Below are 23,078 nucleotides of genomic sequence, written 5' to 3' on the forward strand. Positions count from 1 at the left end.
TGTGGAAAGAGCCTGAGCCTCTTAGTTTTCTTTGGTATTTGCCTGTGCACAGAGTTTTTTCTGCATAGAGAGAAAATGTTCATTCATGCTAAAGACATTACCCAAAGAGCCAATTATGCCCCGTGGAATACGAGCCATGATATTTATATATTTGCATCACAACTCTAAGATAGGATCTGTAGGCGGGATTGTTCTTGGCAAGATTACATTTTACAGCCATTTTCTATGCACATAACAGAACACTTTGTCGCGGCAAAAAGTCCCAACTTGAAACACCACTACCAATCTCTTTTGAGGAATTTCACTGTTTGAAAATGTAATTATCAGACATACATTAACTGGGAAACATACATGTCTGCATGTTTTACACAGAACCTTGGTATATACTTATTTAGCACCAAAAGTGCTCAAGCTCAATCGCCTTTGAGAAACGTCTCTAGGCGATAGCGCATACTTCCGGCTAGGATTCTACAAATGCCCCATTCCAAACACTACACATTCACCTTACGGCCAACCTTAATTTAAATAATATGTATGAAGTGCTGTGTATAACCCACTACCCGTATAATTGAGAGGGTAATGATTTAATTTAGTTTGTGAAAAGGTGTTCTGAAACGGATGTGCACACTGCCACATTAAGTCACCCAATAGTCATCAGCATGGCGTACAAGACTTAAAAGCTGAATAACTGTGTCAGTGCAATTGTCTGTAGTATCAACGTGAATATCGACCATTTGTCAACAGTTTTAGCAGAGCATTAGTGTAGAGGCAGCCTCTTTATCATGTTCAACATACAACCTAGGCTTGTTTTCTTCTTTCCCAAGCACCAGTGTTGCATTTCACTCAATGTGAACCTATGTGCGTAAGTCAGCTAGACCATCATAGACAGCCTCTCTTGCGCTCTCTGAATTGAACTTTGATGTAATACCTATAAAGCTGACCATCAGCCATTAGCTTATGATGCCATTGCCTTTTCGGGATGACATTGCAAATATACTACACATGATTATTACTGAACCTGACTTCGAAGTATAACATCAGCTGCTAGGTAGGGCACAAACAGCTACCAGTGAACACGTTTGAAAATTGTATGTGTGTTATTTTTCTATTCTGTGCAGGTTAACAAGTCAAAATGGATAGGCTGTGTGCCATGGTGCAGAGAAAAGTGAAGACACAACATGACACACCAGATGTGTGCCCGCAGACACTGAATGCAGTATAGGTAAGACACCACTACAACAGGTCTTCCAGCCCTAAGGCAGGATACACTACACTACATGTACGGACATATCTGCATGGTATCAAACATCTTGTGTTAATAAACCGACACTGATTCCAGTGATGGATGTATACATGCACCTCTAAGCTGCACCCTGAAAACCTACTCACTACAAGTGTACTTGCTAACTGGTGTAGACGAATCCTGCCGCCACAGACAGGTTTCTGATCCCCTGAGAGCCTGCCCTCTCTTAGGGCAGAAACAATGCCTGCACTGGCTGAAGATGTTGTCACCTACTCCAAGCAGGATGGCTAAGTGATCAGCATATTAAGTGCTCTGCTGCCTTTGATATGTGACCCAAGGCTTCCACAGACAGGGGAAATGCCACTCCCTGCCCAGGCACTTTGGCACCATGACAGGCTGGAAAATTAGCTAGTCAGGCTAGTTCCACCCCTAAAGTGGGATACCTGATGCGAACACGAAACTTAGAATTCCACCATCTTAGTTTTGGTGGCACCTGGCTTCCTGGGCTAGGATTATGCCCATTTCCCCCAGAAAGTGGTCATATAGAGAGTGTAGACATCCTAAAAGTAAGTAGCCTACTGGCTGCTACCTGTCACTCATTCTTAATGACCCTAAATTGAGTATTTAGGAGGCACCTCTGAACTCAGATTTGATGGATCCAAAGGCAAAGGACAAAGAAGAGCCAGGAAACAACGAGAACTCAAGACTGCTGTGGACATTTGGTGTGAAACCCTGTCTGCCTGCACCAGTTACACTCATGACTGAGAGACTCATCCTGCCGCTGAGCAACTACCAACTCAATATTATTATTATTATACAGCTTATAAAGCACCTGGTTACTCCAACACTGTGTCCCCGCGCTAGAACACCAATAGTACCTGACAGCTGGCCAGAGTCTCCCACCCGCCCTACAGCCTAGGACCCCACGGGACCCGCTACGAAGGCCTATTTCCGGCCACCAGGGGGATGCTGGAAGAGCCACGTCTTAAGTTCTTCCCGGAACAGAGACTCAGACGGGCACGTCTTTAACTCAACCGGAAGGGCATTCTAGGCCTTAGCTGCAAGTAAGCCAAAAAAGCTCCCAACAGCCTGTACCTTCCGAACCTTAGGCACAGTCAGCTTTGCCGTGCCAAGGATTCTTAGGCAACAAGCAGGTCTATAGGCAGTGAGAAGGGGGTGCAGGAAGTCAGGACCTTTCTTGTTAAAGATCCTATGGCTAAAACACAAGGCCTTAAAGGTAACTCTTGCCTATATGGGGAGCCAGTGTAATTTCCTCAAGACCTCCCCCATCGAAGCCCACCTAGGAATATTCAGAATTAGCAGAGCTGTAGCATTCTGAACCTTCTGCAGGAAGTTCAGAGTTTTTTGGGTCACCCCTAGGTACAGGATGTTGCAATAATCTAGACGGTACGTAACAAGGGCCTGTACAATGGTGTGTCTGGCATCTAATGGGAGTAGATCCAGGATTTTACACAACATTTTAAGGATACCAAAGCAGGCACCAGCCACAGCTGATATCTGCTCTGAGTAAGAGAGGGTGTCGTTGAACCATACTCCCAAATTCTTGACCTTCGCCTTGGGGATCGGAGTCAGTCCCAGCTCCTCCGGCCACCATAAATCATAAAGAGGACTGTTTACCAACTACCTAACCTACGTCTTTCCCAATTTCAGCTGCAAACAACAGAGCTTCAACAAATTGGCAAGTGCCCCCAGGCATACATTGTAGTCAGATGCCATTCATGCCTCTTTTTGCTCCAGGGTAACAATCAAATGTGTGTCATCAGCATATGACACCAGTTTTATCCCATATCTCAGCAGAATATCTGCCAAAGGGCGCATATAGATATTAAATAGCGTAGGGCTGAGCCGAACCCTGCAGCAGCCCTTGGGTCAAAAGACTGTGTCAAAAGCAGCACTCAGGTCTATAAGGATCAGAGAAACAGTTCTACCTTCATCTGCAGCAGTTTTCAGAGCATCTGAAGCAAGAAGAAGGGCCGACTTGGTGCTGTGTCGTGGTCTAAACCCCGACTGAGTTTCATGGAGCACCTGTCTCTCTTCCAGAAATATGGACAGTTGACTGTTTAAATGTTTTTCAGCGATTTTAGCAGCATAGGGTAGCAGAGAAATAGGTCTCAGGTTTTCTGGGAGAGCGGGATCTAAGGAAGGTTTTTTTTAACAGTGGTGTCAATATAGCATGCTTCCAATTGCTGGGAACCTGACCCGAACTAAAAGAAGGGTTCAGAAGCTTGGTGAGAACTGGAGCAATTGCTTCTTTCCCTAGCCGCACAAATATTGGGGGGATCGGATCCAACAGCGATCCGGATTTTGACTGCTTCCATGAGTTTAAGAACATTGCTTACTCCAGGCGGGGAAAAACAAAACTGTCCTCACTTCTGAAAGCATCTGTGACAGGAGTCGGGGTATAATTCCTGCTACTTTCAAGGAAGGAGGCGTACATTCTATCAATCTTACCCATGAAAAAATCTGCAACCCTATTGCAGTGACCAGTAGAGGCAGGCACAGTGGCTGTCACCCGATCTAGAGAGGACAGTTGTTTCACTTTGTTAAAAATATTCTTAGTGGACCTCTTTGCTGCTTCAATATTCTCAGAATAAAACTCCCTCCATACTCTCCTAATTTGTTGGTGATACAACTTGAGAGCATTTACGTATACCACCTAATTTTCATTTGAATAGTTCCCCCTCCATTGGCGTTCAAGGAGCTTACAACCAGTTTTTAGGAGAGCCAGTTCCTCAGAGAACCATCTCGCGGAAGGAGTGATGTGAGTACTTTTACCGGGTTACGGGGTGTTATGGAATCCACTGCCTCCTTAATCCAAAGAGAGACTTGCCCCTCTGCAGTTTGAACGTCAGTCCCTAAACTGGAATACTTGAAGCAAGCTTATCTCCAAAGGCATCAGTGCTCAACGCATCCCATTTCCAAACCATTAGGGGCACAGAACGCTTTCTGGAATTACAAGGAGCCTTTCTGGTGTTAGCGACCCTGAAAGGTAGGATAAAATGGTCAGACCACTCTACAGGCACAGGCATCAAGGCTTCTACCTGAGCACTGTTGGTAAAAATGTTGTCCAGCGTGTGGCCTTTATTGTGTGTGGGGGTGTTGACCAAGTGTGTTAGACCCATCACCTGTAGCCTTTGAATCAACTCCTTGGTTTCTCTATTTTCTATGTCTTCCAAATGAAGATTAAAATCCCCAACAGAATAAAGTTGGGGTAGCGGATATTATAGAGGGACACTGTCTCAGCAAGGACATCAAGGAAGGCTCTCGCAGGGCCAGGGGGTCTATACAATAGAAGCCCTACAATGGAGCTAACACTATTAATAGTCATATTGAAGAAGGCTGCTTCGCAGCTAGGAAGCGTTAGTTTAGACATCCTCACCTGAAATTCTTTCCTGAATATCATGGCGAGACCACCCCTCCCCCACATCTGCCCGGGTCTATTAACCCTCAGAAGAGCAATGCCTTCAGGCAGTGCTTCCAAATCATCCGGAGCCGATTGCTCATTGAGCCAGGTTTCCAACATAAACAACCCCACTGGTTTCTGGTCAGTAAGTAGGTTGTGTATTTCTAGGCTGTGTTTACTAAGAGATCTACAATTAAGGGACAGACATAGCAAGGGCTTAAATGCTGTGCTTAATGCCTTCCCCCTTTCTCTCCCTCCCCCTGCAAATGGTATCCGGAAGTCAAAATACACACAACCCCTAAAGCTGCCATCTACTGCTATTGAGTGATGGCCGATAGACCGCCAGCCCCTTCATAAATTGCAAGCAATATCCCTTGGAGTACGGGAGCTTCCCCCCTGCAGTCTGAAGGCACTGAAGAAGCAAAGTCCAGTTCACTGAGTTGCCACTTCCCAGCCAACCCAAGGAAGCAGCCCTTAATTACGTGGCACATGTGCTCCTTAGTGCCAGATCTGCCTTCACGAGTGAGAGGACACCAGGACCAACATGAGCCACACAGGACCAATTCCTGGGGTAGTGGACCCCTTGCAGCAGCCAAGGACTATTTAAGTCTAGTTGGGACTCTAACAGCACCAAAACTGAGCAGCCGTCAAGGGACATCAGTACCTCAGAGACCCGTTTTCAGAGTGGCTCAGCAGTCCTGATTTTTGCATCCTCCACTGGCGAGGGTGACAACTGCAGGCCCTTAGGATGCACAGAGTCCATCTGACCTTTCCACTTCAAAACCCAACACGGGCGCCACAGCCTGAGTACCAATGAACCGGCAGTGCCCCCTTGACACCAGGAGTCCTGTGACCTGAGACCCCCATAGGGAGCTCCCCTCTGCTTCAGGTTCCAGGTGTCTTGCCTCCTTTCCACTGACGTTATGTACAAAGCTACTACCCCGAACAGCACCTCGGCATCCGGATGCCCCAGGCCAGGTAACGCGTAACTGCTGCTGGTACTTTTGACCTTGGCCCCTTTGACTTTAAGTCCTGAAGGAGACCTCCAGAAACTGACCATAATTAACTGTATGCAACATATGCCTTTTCTCTCCATAGGAAAGCATTGCTTTGTAATGACGCATTTAAGTGACCATTTTACTTACCTATAAAACTTCATATTTAAAAATGAACTTACTTGATAACAAAGTTCTTGGTATCAAAAAGTACATACAAATTTGACATTTTTCTAAATTGGTCTTGGATTTATTCTTCAGTGTGTGTTCATTTATTGCCTCTGTGAGTACAAGTAATGCTTAGCACTACCCTCTGATAAGCCTACATTGTTCACTCACACTATCACAAAAGAGAGAATTTTACATTATCATTTTTGCCTCTGTAAACCAATGAGGGCTTCCTGGACTCTTTACACAGTGAACCTCATTTTGGTCCACTATATAAAGAGCCAGCTTCCTACACCTTAATAAAAATATGAAAATACAAAAAAGCATATCAAACTGAATAGTGAGCTGCAATACAATTGAAAATATAGCTGCACCCATGTTGGAAATTACCAATAACTTAACTCATGGTTTATCCATCTTTCTGTTTAAACATGATGTCAGTCTGCTCGATAAATCTGAGCGGGGATTTTGAGTTTGGTGGTGCTGTGACGGCTTTGCGCCAGCAAAGCACCGCCAAACAAATGCATGGCCCGCCAGCCAGATTACAAGTACAACTCTTGTTGGGTGGGAGTTTTTTTTGCTGTTCCCACTGCAGTCCCCTGAAAATGGACATCACAATAGGAATGCAAATGGAGTTCTAGCACGGCATGGACTGCGAAGTCCTGCTGGAACTTAGGGTGCATGCAAACAGAGGGGCACATATTGTCCCGCCCTAAATGCATGCCCATGGTGGCGGGCCCCCTTTGTTTCCCCACCACCAGCCTTTTCATGGTGGTCTCAACCCCATGAAACGGCTGGCGGTCGGGAAACTCAAAATATGCTCAGTGGACGGCAGCGGTCCTGCCTTGCATATTTGCTATCCCTGTCTGCTGCGCCCCGCCAGATTACGGTGGTTCCGTGGTGCAGCTGGCACATCTGTGGATGGTCTAAATGGCTGCATCAGAAAAGGGCAGTCACAGGACAGCCACTGCTGAGCCACTGTGAGGCCGCCATATTTGTAATTGCCTGAGTTCAGTCAAACCACACTAGGTAGTGGGTTGAGCTCCAAACATTGTATTGTGAATATTGTACCGTGAATTCAACTGCATCTCAACAACATCACATAGAATATTCGTCCATGTCTTGTCTTGCAAAAAATTGATAAGGTGCCTTTTAGCACCTAGCAAATCCATGACCCTTGTTTATCAACAATTTCATCTCCGTCTCACTTAATAGTGATTCAAGAATCAAGACACATTCCGGGCCATCTCATTTAGTAGAATATCGTAGGCCAGCGATATTCAATTGACACCCATTTCACTGAGAGAAATCAAGTCATAATCTACTAAATATTTTGCTTTTAAATAGCACATTCAATTTTAAATGAATTCCCTACTAGCACAAAATGCTCTTTTAATCTACTGGCTCTACTACACTGTGCATATTTCATATTTTTACATTAACAAAACAACCTTTTTATCCAGTGCTGCCACTCAGTGCAACCTATTTTGAGAAAAAGTCTTCAGTCTACTGCTGCTGCACTATACAAGGAAACCATGGCTACGTGGTTAAGTATTAGATGAAGAACCTTGAGGATGAAACATACTGACAGGAAATCAATTTGCTTGGAACCCATTGTGCACTACTCACACTTAGCAGAAGTGTGGCTATAACACCCAAAAATATCCTCATTGAGGATCCAAAGTGATACATGTATCTGAAAAACAGCAAGAACCAGCTGCCAAAAAGAAGATCAAAATTGCCATCTGAATATGAGCCTTGCAAACACTTGGGCAGGTGGCTGCTCTATTAACTTATTCCCATCAGGGGAATGAATTCAGGATCCAGCCATCTGCTGCAAGAATTTGTGAATTGCGCACCTCCCTTACCCCACGTAATATTTCATCTCGGTTTCACAGCCCCACATTAAGCACTTCGTATTAAGCAAGGACCAGAAGTTAAGTTTATGGGAATATTTTATTCCTCCATCACAAAATCAGTCCTCATGGAGGAAGGGAAAACAGCACAATCAGCAGCAATAATGGCCCAAGAATCTTCGTGTATAAAAACTATTTTATGCACACTTGAGATATGACTCACGCATCCTGTTCAACATCATATACAGGGGAAATAGATATTTAGCCAAGGGCTCACATTATAGTAGCAGTAACACCCCGGAAGAAGAATAAACGTCATTCTATGTTGACTCTGAGTATAGTGTTGACCATAAGATGGCCCCTACCTTCACAGTTTTATATAAAGGCGTGAGCCTCTTAATTTGATCAAAAAACCTGCATTTTCACATACGCACCGAGATGTCATTCATTAGCCCTTTTTTATAGATTCAATGCAGTATACAAACAGAAAGGGGCTTGGAAAACATGCTGCAATGGCTATATGCGAAATATTCTAAATTGGGAAACATTTGGAAACATAAAAAGCTGATTTTGCCCCAAGCCTGCAAAATAATTCAGAGGGAACCATGTGCATTCGAGTTACAGGCATTAAGACATTAGCACATGCATGTGGGCAGAGACTTGTTTGAGATGTGACCATGCTTGACAAATGGCAAAGCAACCATTGCCCTGGATGTAGAACCACCTGATGCATTAAATGAAAATATCCATCACTGTGAAGGGAACTGCATGTCACTTTATTTTTGAGCAACTGATCGATATGATTTTGACTTCTTTGCTGTAACAGATAACATTAAATACACCATTTCAGGAATTTATTGATACACAAAAAAATTATATTTTCAAATTTGATCTTTCTTGATATGTTAGAAAAATACCTTCCAAAATATCTCTGCTGACCACTTAATGAGTATTTCCATTTATTGACATTAATATATGGGATCTTATAGAATATTTGCTATCAAAATGAGAGTACCTCACCTTGTGGTGCGTCTCAGAACAGTGGTAGCATCCCAGCATGCCATGCGGCAGGAAAGTATGCAGCCTTCCGTGGTGCTTGACAGAACCATGTTCAATTTGTATTGTTCTACCACATGGTTAGATCAAGCACAAAGGAAAACCTCACCAAGAGCCAGCGGCAGGGTTAGGCAGTGCCAAAGAGACAAGCGTGAAGAAAGGAAGCACGGAGAAGCCCAAGCTGGCAGGTTCAGACAGCTGCAGCCCACTTCACCCATGCAAGGAGGTGCTGGAGACGGCCACCATTTGCAGTTCCTGCTTCAAGGGCTCTTGGACCTGTGCAGCACAGTCTGTTAGTGTACGGTGGAATGTCTTGTGCGGGATGCAATAGCCATAGACAAATAAAGGTACAAGCATACAGAGCACGCGCTCGTGCTTTCTGGTGGATCACTGTCTCGGTTAGTCTCTTCAACACATTCAATACATGTATAACGCTAGAAAAAACATTTTATATTTCACCCATTATCTCTGAATCTGGAAAAAAGCATATTTTGTTAACAGCAGGCAGCAAGATTGGCTATGTTGCCATGTCTTATGTTACAATCTTTTGGAACAGCAACTTTTAATGTGTGACGTACTTTTGTCAATCACTCATGTATGAAATAAATGGTGAAAAAAGTAGTTATTAAAACAGAAATTAAAGTGTGGATTCTAAGGACTAACATTGCAGGTGTATTAGCAGAAGATCAGACGTTTCATTTGACAATGCAGGCAGCACAGAAAGAAAACATATATATATTTTTTAGTTTTCTTGTTGTAGTCTAAGAAATAAACAACCTGATGCTTCTGAAGTGAAGGTGAACAATATGAAACTAAGGAAGCAAAAAAAGACTTTAATTTAAATGTTTTAGGAGCGAACATAAAAACACCAAAAGGTGCTCCAGAAAAAAAACATCCAGAAATAGTGAGGCACAACAAATCCTGCAGTAGAGTTTTTTCTGCCTCATTTTGGATTCCCTAGTTGGTCTTCCTGGGTAAAGCACAAAGAGAGAAGATGTATTTGAGAAGCTAAAATGTGGATTTTAGAACCACAAGACAACGCATACCCACAGTAAATGACCTTAGGTAAGTAATTTTATCTGGTATGCTCAATCTCCTCTCTAGCCACACTGGACTGGGTAGATGATATTAATTAAAGAACTATATCATGGGTGTCCACTTTTTTGTCAATGGGGACCGAATCCACCCCAAGTTTTTATGGCATCCAGACTGAAGCCACACATTACCATGGACCAACACAGGACACCTCTGCAATACGAGAAACTTTGCATTTTAATTCGCTATATGGATAGTTTTGAAATGCATGCAACAAAGTATATTAAATTCCATATAAAGTCTTGTAACACGTAGAATGTTGACCTAAGAAAAAAAGAAGGGAACAACAGAAACCTTTCTATTTGGATTCACCATAAACTAAACAGTCTATAAATGAAGTTTTTGCACTTTTTACAAAATGAGTCATCTATGTATGTTGTCATGCTAGTGGTCAGAATCTTTGCTACAGGTTATCTATATGTTTCTAAGGGTTTATATACCTTTGGTGGCAATGTTTCACTTCCATTTATCATGTGAGATGTTAAATATACTAATTAAATATTAATATGGTGTTTATATGTGTAAAGCCATATAATAATATTGAATTGATTTAAATGGTAATTATCTTAATTAAGAATAATCATAACAAAGTGATACCTTTGTTCATAAAATGACAGTTAACAATTCATAGAACTAAATAACATGAAGAGAGTACGCATGCCTTAATGGAAAGGTAATAAAGGAATTGTGCTCAATTCCTAGAAAGAAGGAAATGTACATTTAAGCGTAAATGAAAATTTGTTTCTTTGCTATAATGCCATCTGGTGAGTAAAACGTGCATTTAAATCATAGAATATCACTCATAAATGTATTTAAAAAACAAAAATATTTTAGAAAAATAATATTCTATTTTCTGTGTCTGTGGCATCAGTATTGTGCTTAAATGTCCTAATCATTTCTAAGCAAGCAATAGAAAACGTTAATGTAATGCATGAAAAACTGTGACATCAACAACATGTGGTAGGTAGATGCAAATCTTTCGCAATGATTCCGTAAACTAGATTGAATTAAGACTAATTTATCGCATGGGATGCATCTCACATATAATACATTAATCTCAAATCCAGGCATAATAAGCAAACTGAGGCCAGAAGGAAACATATCCTCTCAAAATTGAAGTCATACACCTTTTTTTCTAGCCTATCTTCGACCGATGCCTTGCCTCCTCTTATACAGACCATATCCACCCACTATGAGGCCTGAAAGTATGTTTTTGTAACACACTCAAAGGCCATGTTCAAATTACAATCTGTAAATATTCAAGCAATTAAGAACTCAAGGATTCTAGAAAACACACACATCAAAGTTCCTAGTACAAAATAATAAGGATTTTTTTTCTGTTTAAAGGGTATGACAGGGAATCATTAGCAACCCAAAGTGTGCCATGGAAAGCCACATAGATTATATATCCTGTTTATTTCTCTGTATTCATTGTTTAAGGTACTAAATAATACTACACAAACTGCCCAAACAATAGTTGATACAGATAACTTAAAGAACTGTGTTAAATATAACCATCATGTTAAAACGGGAGCAGATGAATTACAAGAACATTATCTTCTATAACAACCTGTTATATGTATTAAATTGATGTATTCTTGGCACCATGGTTATATAAAAGGAATATTTTTGCCAACGTATTTCCATTATTTGTGTGTCAGGTGTGAACAATGGGATGGCATATATTTGTATTGTAGAGTTTGCATAGCAGTAGCTTCACAGCAACACAATGATATCAATAAATGATGGTCTGATATTTTAAGAAGATTATTAGTAAAGTCTAACTAGCATTAACACATTCATTGTTATGTTGAAATCAGGACATTTAGTTTGCTTGGAATGCAGTTTCTAACTATTGTTACTGCCAAACTAATGAAGCATTCTCAAAATCAGTTGTAAATACCACAATATCATCAAACTTGACTATGAGATTTTCATAAGTGACTACACAAATATCCAATCTTTTGACTTTAGGTGGTGGAAAATGCAGCAGGGTGTTAGCTACTGCTGTCGCCAGCAAAGGAGCATATACCCAAACATTTGACAGGTCGATAAGGTTTCCAGTGTGTTGCAAACTGTTCCAAAAACAAATCTGGCCCATCTTTTCTTCAGGCCAAAGTTGCTGAACACCTTCCCTCCCATTTGCTTAGATCATGATCAAAGAAGCTTCTCCAAGTACCTTGTATAAACTTAACGAGATTGGGAGGCAGATCTTTGACCGATCTGGCTCAGAACCTGTGGCACCACCTTCCACAAAAAGGTAAAAATATAACTGCCAGCCTTCTATTTATGAATATGGTAAAAATGTGATTACTCTGAAGTACAGATCTATCAATTTTTAGTGCCTAATAAACATTTAATTCACTCTCTTCTCATGCCAGGTGGATGTTTTTGCCATGCTAAGTACAAGGAAGCTTCATAGGATAACAGTGTACACTGCAAGTTGACTCTAAAACTATTGAAGCAGAACATAGGCATGGGTAGGAACACATTGGATAAAAAAGGCGAGCTTGGATATGGTTTATATTTTTAGATATTGTTCATTAGATTATGACGGTTGCTTTTTAGGTCGAGCCTAGAACAGCGCAAGCGCTGTTGCTCGACTTTTAGTAAGGGGATTTTCAAATTGCTGCCAGCCGCTGGTCTCAAGCCTGCGTGCATGTGCGCGTGAACGCGTGCAGTCGCCATCTGTCTTTTCTCTGTCATGGGTAATGCTTAGAATGTTTCCAGCATCCACTATTCAATATCAGAATATAAACGTTACTTTCAGGAAATTCAAAGCCTTTCACCCGAAACCCTCTCTCAACTAGGACTCACCTCTCACTTTGCAGCACAGTAACTTTCATTTGGTGTATTGTTTCGGCATTTCTCACTCTACCGGAAGCAGCACACCGAGACATCATTTTTGTATGTTTGTGAAGCACTTGTAACGTTTCCATTTAGTCCACCCTCACCCCACCGCTAGGCATCCTCCAAAGGCCCCGAAGCAGCTGTACTTCTATGCAAGGCACTACATGAACACGAGGCGGTGGGACTTGGAGAGACAGCAGACAGACAGGATAATGGAAGGGAAAACCAGATACGTTCAACTAAGCCTCTGCGAGAAGAGACCTTCTCCTGCAGGGACAGGGCATGTGTGCTCATCTGGGCTTCCTCAGAGACCGAGGCCACTTTTAGGGTTTTAAAACGACTAATTTAGCCACATAGCGTTTCACAACAAAACACTGCTTGTTCTGCGAAGGAGTGGGATATATACCACCGCCACCACTTGGCAATAATATCCTTTTCACGTCTTCAAGTTTAATTCTACTTGCGACGTCACAACTTTCTCATTAGGATCACAGAGTTGTGACATCAGTTAACGACAAATGAAGAGAAGCAAATGTAGGCGATGAAGACTTCAGCCTTTGATGGTCTGCCTTACCCTTTAATGCAAAACACCCTAATATATAAATTAAGCCAATGACAAATGTGCATTCCAATAGAGTTTTAGACATTGTTCCCGGCTTCAAGGCACTGATTTTTTTAAGGGTCATAAACGTTGTCATCTTGTTACTATGCAAATTACAGTAGCCTCATCAGCTAGATTTAAAGGCTATTATAAGTGCCATAAATTCACCAAAACACTTCGAATAAATTAAGCCATGACATGCAACCTTTGAGTGCCAACGGCGTTTCATATTTTCTTCTATGCTTAGCTCCAAGGCGCATGACATAATACATTAATCTTAATATAACGCTTCATACCACGCTCCTTCTATTTTTAAATACTGTAAACAATAGATTTGACTATCACCCACTTTAATGATACTTAATTTACCGTCCTTCAGAAGAGTGAAAGTCAGAGCCAGCCTTGCCAAGATTCGAACTCATGACTTGGAGATCACGGCATGTTTCATCATTAAATATTAAACTCAGCTAACCTGATGGCCTTTACATAGGGGCATTAAGCCAGCAGCAGGAACAGTTAGGAAACAGTGTTGCAACAGCCCGGTATACTTCCTGTTACTTCTGCTGGCTTTAGACTACGGTTAGACCAAACATCGGATTTATTTAATTTTTTATAGCGCAAATGTAGCCCAAGGTCCTTAAAGTGCTTTGCATGAGCACTAGATTATATTACATTTCTGTTTTAAAGCGTAGGGAGATTAAGTCATTTGCCCAGAATCACAGGATGTTGAACTAAAGCCCGAATGAAACCTGGTTGTCCAAGTCCAAAGTCAGCAGCTCTGGCCATTAGGCCAAATTCTACTACAGAACTAGCTTTGTGATTTACAATGTGTGGGTGTACGCAGATAGATTCCTTCCTGCCCTCTCTACCGAACTCCTGCAATGTGCTAACGAGACACCAGAATAACAGTACCCTTAAATTCACAGAAAATGACTGAATGTTCAGCGAAGTAATCCCTGAAGACAGGGAAAGCTACGGATCCCTCCGCACACGCCCACCGTGACGTCGGACGGCTGGGGGCCGTCCGACGCACGCAAAGGGTTAAAAAATCTTTGTAGCAAAATATATTTGATGATGACTTATATATATATTTTAACAAACTGAGTGATTTCTGTTATTTTCCTGAAAAATTATTCACAGTCAGCAACTGCTTCAGAAACTGCATTTAGGAGCACAGTGCTGAACCTGGTCCAGAGCCTGATTACATTAGCAGAAGGATTTGAGTGCACTATTAGCGGTGACTTTTAAACCACGTGAAACGTTTTTGTTCTAGAAATTTCACAGAACTTTTTACAGTATACACTACTCATCATGCCTGATCACTTCCGATCGAGGGTTTTATGTAGTTACCTGTCCTGATGTAGATTCCTTGCAAATTAGTACCATAAGAAGTCAAAACATCAAGAAAAAAAGTTTTGGCCATAGTTTGTGGCTCTTTTGTAGAATATCATTATTGATAGCTCAAATAATATAAAACAGGCAGAAACATGTACGCTTCAGTATGTTTTGTGCACTTTTGCACTTGCTGACATGCACTACGCCCTGACATAGAATATGTAGTAACTTGTTTAGAACAATGATCATTATTTACATGTCATGGATTGTTTTATAATCATTTAAATCATTGTGATCACATCGTTCTATTACAAGGTCTGTGTGAGCTGTGGATTACTTATAGAATGACACATCACGGATAAAAATGCATAAAATGTCCTTAATTCTTTAATATTAAGTAAATGTTATTTACTAGCAAGTGATTCAGAGGGAATTACTGTTGTACAGTTTTCAAAGTAAGTTTCAGTATGGACAGTAAAAAACGGTGAGTATATGGGCCCAGCTGTCCTGTATGTGATGATGCGGGTGTGTATTGAGCCCAGGTATCACTTCTTGCACCTTGTCATTGTGTGTGTGGCTTTTATATGGGATTTTTCACTTTGTATATACAAGTGGCCATGCCAATATTAATGGTCATGTTTACAACTTTATCTATTTAAAATAGCAGGACAGACCTTGTTACCTCAAGCGTCTTTGTGGTTTCTTTTACGTCTCAGTACATAAAAACTGAAATATGTGTCTCTCTCCTCAGTACACAATCCATTAAGACCTTGGGATTGGTGAGAGAAAGTGGGCACAGGACGCCACTTGAACAAAGTGGGGAGCTGATCAAATTAAAAAGCCAATCTGTTAAAATGGAAATTAGGTATATAGGCATGGACATGATTTTGGAGATATCAATATGTTGTTTATAACTTGATGTTTTCATCTGTGAGCTGGAAATGTTCATGGGCTGTTCAATAATGTGCTGTTATTGAGGATTTACTTGTTCTGTAGAATGTAATTTGTTCTATATGTGCCCATCTGACCACTGAATAAAATGGGCAAGATTGGAGAAAGAAAGGGATAGAGCCTAAAAGGAGTCCCCCTTCACTGTGTGAACTTTTGGGTACATCTGGATGTCATGCTTCGCAATGTGCATTCCACGGATTATATCATCTTGATTCACTTTTCTTGAGAGAACCAAGATAGGTTAATGATCTGTCAGTTATGTTCTTTACAGGTGCCATGTGCAAGCGGAGCAGCCAGGGCTGCATGCTTTGGGGAAGTAGGAAACAGATTGGTAGGATTAGGTGTAACTTATGTAAAAAATGAGGCCTGCCTGTCAGAATTCATCAAAGGTTACCAGACCAAATTCCTATATAGTACAGCTGCTAGAAAATGGAGCACGCCTCATCTGAAAACCAGATGGCGCACGGATATCCAGGCAGCTCACTTTCACCAGCAGACTGGTATAATTATACTGCTATCCTTACCACTGTGTCAATGGTTAGACAACAGATTAAAAGAGTATGAGGGATTCTGCAGCTTTCCTTTACTAACATGGGGATATATTAATCCTTTGAGTATAGTGAGGCATCCTTAATAACCACTGTTCATGTTTAGCAGTTCCAATCTAATTTGCAGGTGCATCGCCCCCACCTTTAAAACGATGTCCTGTGACCATGTACAAGTTTGGGCTGTTCACATTTGTAGAGGGACCTATTTCCAAAGAAGACTCACAAAGGTACACCAGAGAACCTACTACACATAGGGCGTTCCTTTCCTGTTTGCGCCATGACACACCTTTTGATAGGTGTGTTGTGCGCAAACAGGTGAAGTTCGCCCCATTAGAGTGAATGCCCTGCCCCAGGGCAGCAGCACATTCAAATGAAATATGGAACTGCTTAATCAAATTTGCTCTGCGTTTCACACTGAAGGTGGCAATCCACCTGCACTTTAAAGAGGGATTACAGATCACTTTGCAGGCAGGTTCAGTGATTGACTGCACCCGCCTGCAAGGGATGTCTGGGGGTGGGTGGGTTCATAGGACCCCTTTTCCCCTCTTGAGAGTGTTGCCATCGGGGGCCACTTGAAAGTGCGCCCCCTTTTTGTGGCGCCCTTTCAGCACGCTTCCTGACAGCTTCTTAGCCTTTGCGTTTGCGTCCATAATGTGGTGCGGGCGGAGAGGTGTAGAGGTTCCCTCATTTGCAAGTGAGACAACACCCTCTTGAGGTAGTGCTGGTGCTACATGTGCGCCAGTGCTATCTGTATGACAGAAAGGTCTGCAGAAGCGTCTGCGGCCCCTTCTGTAATATCAAAGTGCCCTGGGGGGCACAAAGGGAATGTACATATCCACTGCACCAAAGGGGCACTTTCTGTAAAACGCTCCCTAAACATATACTCTCAAGCACTCTATAAATATGCAATTTTTTCACGTCACAAAACTTGCCAGTTGCAGTTTTCCAAATGGGTGCCTGGTTAAGGTGTATTACTTTTTATAAACATTCCAACAATGCAAAACTGTGCGTGTAGTACAACTTTGCTTGAAGAAAGGCAGCACCGCTGTGTTTAAACACATTTTTGTTTCTTTTTCTCTCACGGGGAAAAAAAAATTCTGAGTTGGGAAATGTATTCACCTGCACCCCATAACATTTGTTTGTGTTCAATTCCCTTATACCATCCTTGAAATTAATTGAATGTTGCCCTTGAATGGTGTAAAATTACAAACAATTCAAAGGTATAAATAGGTTGGCAGAACTTGTGAATGCTCACAAAAATAAGTATTTTATAGACTGTCAGAAACTTACAAGGCAAATATTTTCCTGACCTGCCCATTCGGTCCTCCTTGTTGAGGATCTGCCACCATTAAGTATTACACAACCGTGCGATAAGGGGCAGTACATAGATATAGCCCTTCAAGGTCACATTTTGAGGCATAGAGCCTGACTTCACTTTTTCACTCGTAAATTTGCTTTTACGATCACAATTCGGATTTGTGTATCAGACCCTATGTGTGTTGTAGTTGTAGCAATCAATTTTTTTCACATACTAACGGTACCTGAAGAGATTGGGGTAGATTTTCAAAGAAGTCACGCAATGCTGCGCTGCGTAGCGTGACAGGGAGGGAAAAGGAGAGCGCCATTTCTACAGAGATATGGCTCTCTCCTGCCCTCTCCCTTGCACCGGCGCTGATTTAAGCTGCTATGCGCCAGGAACACACCTTAGCGCAATAGTGCTAAGGTGCATGTCTGAGTCTTGCAAAGGTTTTGTACAAGAAGTTTACCCTTCCAATACAAAATACTATGAAAATACTATGCCTAGACAAGTTCAAACACATGTCTCACTTTGTATGTGTGCTGCACAGTGCATCACACATGTAAAGTAGGAAATGAAAGGAGAAATTAACCCCTTAGCCATGGCACGAATTCCGCCGCGGCGCAAGGGGGGGTGAGCGCGGCGCCGCTGTGCTCGTGACGGAACCACGCCTTCATGAGTCACGGGTGGCCTGTGCTCATGACCAGGGCCGGCTCTAGGCATGTGCAAGCTGTGCACCTGCACAGGGCCACCAAACCCCAGGGGCCACCACGCCAATATATATCCTTAATATATTAATCCTCTGAGGATGGATACATATTTGCGTGGAGGCCCCTGGCAGGGATTTGGCGGCCTCTGGATCTGTTCCACTTCTAAACTCCCTGACCCCCTCCCCTCTTTACTGGCCTGCGCGCTCCGCCCCACCCGGACCCCCTCTTCCGGGCCCCCTACCTACACTCCCTGCCCAGGGCCACCATGAGCCTAGAGCCGGCCCTGTCATGACGGCGTGGTTTCGTCATGCACACGCAGGGGGTTAAATCATTACACCTCTTATCAGATGGCGTTAACTTTTGATGCTAAGCCCTTTCTACAATTGTTTGTAGGTAGGGCTTTGTGTCAAAAAGGATGGGTGGTTGCATGGAAACGCATATGTACCACGCATGTAACGCCCCCTTGGCTCTAAGTAACGCAAAGCAATGCTCTGCGCTGCTTTGAGTTACTAGTACTGTATTTTCCAACGCAAAGCAAGTTTTGCGCTGGAAAGTAAATTGGTAAAACATACATTTTGTGCTGGTTGGCGTCATTTGTAACCCAGCGCAAAATTTTTGAAAATCTACCCCTTCATCGGGAGACTGTCGTAGTAAATGACCGCACCATGTTCTATAACATTTATTGTATATAATCAGAAGTGAATTCATACATCACTGTCTTTCAAGAGATTTGTAGTACGGAAGTGCCCCCACCGAGGTGCAGAAACCTCAAATAAGTAAAAATAAATAAACGCAGAATCTGTATGTCGCGGCAGGCTTCTTTATTAATCTGATGACTTGCGGCTGCAGTCACGCGCTCATGAGTTTGGTCTCTTTAAATAACTGGGGCTTATCTTTTTCATGATCAAACAAACGCGGCCTATTACTTTGTGAGGGTAGAAGGATATAAAACCCGGGATAGACTGCTGCTTCAGGAACAAGAGCCGAGCGCGTGGCATCCGTTTGCCTCGCTGCCCTCCCGGCCTAAGCTCCTTCCGGGTCCGCGGCCATCAATCTTCCACCCCCCCCCCCCCCCCCCCTCCCCCCTCCGGGAGCACAACTCCTCACAATTTTCAGCGGAGAACGGCAAAATTTGGAATGCATTTGTATTAAAACATTCAGTAAGGTCTTCCATCATCCGCAGCCATTTTTCTTCCTAATGCATACTAAAAGCTTTCCCTGCTTGAGAATAGAGTTTGTTCGTGGTGCCGGCTGGAGTGCAGTGTTTTTGGGTCCAAAATGATGGGGCCTGCGGAATGCGGGAAGTCTCCAACCTCTTAGAAATATTCGCAGGTTTTGGGCTTAGTAGGGTACCCGGAAGGGTTGGGGCCCCTGCCGGTTCCACTGAGCAGCTGGGGCTTGTATTACACTCATGATGTTAATGATGTTACACACGAATTGGGCTTAACATATGAGGAGAGGCATAGGCCATGTTGCAAGCATTTTATTATTAAAAAAATAATACAATTTAACCCATTTCCACCAGCGAGAAGCGTTACTAAATAATTATTATGCCACCTTGTCATACGCCTGGCCTTCTATTTAACATCATAATGCAAGCTGGGCCTGGAACCCCGTGCCCATGATTATAAGTATATGTAGTAATCGACTATCCCTGTTTTATTGTAAGAAATAGAATTTACAAATATGAAGCGATGAAGAAAAGAGGGCTGTCTCTGGGCATTGAAATGAAACTTTTTCAGTTACTGTATTTTTGGTCTGTCGTGGCAGGGATTAGACTTTCTCCGGATATTGCGCTGCATTTCTCACATTCGCAAGCACCCCGCCCTCGCTTGCTATCAGGCTGTGGTAGAGACAGTAAATAGTTGTTCCTTTCATCAATTTATACTCTGCCATACTATCATTTCTAAAACTTGGGAACATGGCGCAAGGACTTGTGTGGCAATGAAACGGGGGCTGGAACTTGAGCAGCGCTTTCCTTGTGAAAAATTGTGTATGACCCGTCTTAGTTGTGTTGGATGATTTCCCTGGCCCCAGATGAACCCTGCATTGGGAAATGCTTCCAGCAGAGTACATTACTTTACACAACCAATAAATATGGCGGCAAACAAACATGCCCGTGTTAGCCTAACCAATGCAAGCAGGTGTGTGTAAATAATACATTAGTAGCTGAAAGCAGGATGGTGTTTACTGATGGTGCACGTGCCCACAGCCACATGGCTTCGAGGGTGAGGCATAATCCCAGCAGACGGCGCCATGAATGAGCAAGCACTACAATCTGATGCGAGGTTCTCGCAGAATGAAGAGCTGGGGGTACAGTGGGGAGCACGGAGCTGAAGGAAACATTGGAAACCTGCAGCTTAATCAAGATACAAACGGGGCAATAGAATATACTGCTGCATGGGCTTCTGGGGGTCAATGGCCTTGATTACTACTATTGGATTGCGATCCGAGCGCAGACCGGTTTCCACAGGTGTCACAGTTTCAAGTTGTGCAGAGTTTACAGGATGCAACAACATCTCACCACTCAGAGCTTAACTCTGGTAAATTTTAGCAAGTTACAACTTCCAACATTTTGTGTATAAAAAAGGAGGGGTAAATGCAGGGACAGGAGGATTGGGGTGCAAAAAACGCCAAAATCCACATGTTAATCTCCATTGTTACTGGAAGACTTGCAATGGGTTTCATTTATCGCGCTTGACATTCCAACCCCAGGAGAATCAGCTTTCACTGAGTACCATAAGCAGCACATCAACCTCCAGGGCACACCAGGGTCTGTTAAAATGTGTTCTTGTTGTTTGGGCACCAGGGAGGGAGGGGAGCAAACAGCAGGTTTTTAAACTTTCTTCATAAGGATAAGCTGTGCTGTACCTTGAAAAGATGTTAAATTACTCTCTCAAACATCATATACATATATACTGGTATTCACACATACTTGCACACTGGTACTCACACTTAGGCAAAAGTATTCACTCAAATTAAGGCAAAGAGAGAGGTTAACTCATGTATTTACACACGTAGGTATACAAACACATACTTTGCTAACCCCTTACAGGGATGCACATATGTACAAAGGCACACCCTCTCTTCAGAACAAACCCACAAACACTCATATGCAGGTATAAACGTATGTTTAACACATGTTCATTCATAGATGTATAGAGGTATTGAAGTATACTTACAAAGATAGACACACACACAGCTAAGTTCTCTTTCACACACACATTCTTTCTCTCTTGCATCCGCCCTCCATTTGTCCTACACCGAGTGCCACTCCCTGCTGAGCAGCCATGTCAATCCCAAATGGATTCCTCATTATACAATCAGGCCTTTCTTATGATGATTTGTGGAGGCAGATGTCAGTTTTCCATCTCTTTTAAGATATGAGTCATCTACATTGAAAAACTATTGGATTTTGACTTTTGCTAGATCTCTGCTCTTCAAAACTGAGCAGACCCTTTGACCCGGCTCGGCAAGGCCTTGGAAAATAGAATAATCGAGCAATCAAGTCTAACATTTAAACGGGAGCACCAGGATAAGGACAAAGCACAGACTCCGCTCTCCTGTCTCAATCCATAACATAATTGGTTTTCTGAAAACGTCTAACCCAATTTCCAAAATGTAATTTCCAAAGATGCTGCATGATGTCCATTACAGCAGCCTTGTCCTGCAGATCTGATTAGCTGGCCCGCTGGAGCCACTTGTTTCTGAATGGAAGGCCTAGTATGGCGGGGATAAATGAATTACCTGAGCAGCGAAACTTCTTGCTTTTGATCTGACTGATTCTTTTGTTGGCCAGGCGGCGGGGGCTACTGCACCGGGCCCCACTCGTTTCAATCGGGTTGTCCTGTAGGTAATCAGCCAGCCATTTCAGATGGCAGTCGCAGACAAAGGGATTCTGGGCCAAATGCCTACAAGAGGGATATGGGTTAGGTAAAATGGTTACAGATGACATCAAGCCTCATCCTTGTTTCTAAAACTTAAAATCACATTGACACAGATAAGCAAGCAGCAAAATATTAAATCGAAGCATCAAAGAAGAGAACACTTAGTTCTTGTAAGCTATCTTGACAACAACTAAAAATTTTGTTTTAGTGTTCATGCGTCAAAACTCAATATAAAGGAGTTGTCATGTTAAAAACATTGGACGCCTTCAAAGGCATCATATTTTCAGGGTGGAACTTGGCAATTAAACTATTCCCAAACTGGTCATTATGTTATTTGATTCAGAACTGTTCATAACAACTATTATGTTTCAAAACTGGACATTACTTGGGTGGTAAAGTTGCAAAATTGGAGATGTTCTGAGGTTTCAAATTTCACATCTGGATATCTTGTGCGTTCATGAAATATTGTGAGCTATTAAATTTAGATATTTTAAGAAATCGCTTTTTAAAACTCCAAGTCCTGAGTGCTACCATGTTTAAGAACTGGAGATCTTGAAAGATCACAATTTAAAAGTAGACATCTAGTGATCAATCATATCAGTGATTGGGACCTATTATAGTTTAATCAATAAATCATCACTCCATGTTGGTATTAAATTGGGGGAGAGGCGTTTATCATTTATTAAATCCTGTTCCTTTGGCAAGACAGTGGTGAAAACATCCCAGGTGCATGGAAGTCAAAGGCATCTTCTGTTTTAACAGTTCAGTTCAGATCAAAACTTTATTGCGGCTAGATATAGCCATAAAAGCACAATCATATTCAACAAATATCGATACAGATCAAGGTTTAAAATGAACAATACGGGGGCGTGGCCAAGATGGAGGAGTGAACGGACGTGTTCCTCCTGAGCTCCCGCGTCCGCCTAGGCCCTGAGCCCTGAATTTACGCCTTTCTCCCCCCTGCTCGGCCCGGAGGTCCGGGTGCGATCGGGAGAGCGTTGGAGCGCAGCTGTGTGGTGCTCCGATTCCTTTGCCGATCGCGGAGTCGGATGCGGGGGACCC

The 23,078-nt window shown here is 42.6% G+C and overlaps 1 protein-coding gene across 3 annotated transcripts in view; it reads right to left on the reverse strand.

Annotated features, from left to right (window-relative positions):
• SLIT3 (slit guidance ligand 3) overlaps positions 1-23,078 on the reverse strand; it is a 967,014-nt gene that overhangs the window by 184,771 nt on the left and 759,165 nt on the right. For all 3 annotated transcript variants that reach the window (XM_086931418.1, XM_086931419.1, XM_086931420.1), the window contains one exon: positions 21,877-22,040. In XM_086931418.1, the coding sequence (XP_086787544.1) occupies positions 21,877-22,040 (164 nt within the window). The remainder of the gene's footprint in view (positions 1-21,876; positions 22,041-23,078) is intronic.

This window comes from Lissotriton vulgaris, chromosome 7 (genome assembly GCF_964263255.1).
Source record: "Lissotriton vulgaris chromosome 7, aLisVul1.2, whole genome shotgun sequence".
NCBI classification, from domain to species: domain Eukaryota; kingdom Metazoa; phylum Chordata; class Amphibia; order Caudata; family Salamandridae; genus Lissotriton; species Lissotriton vulgaris.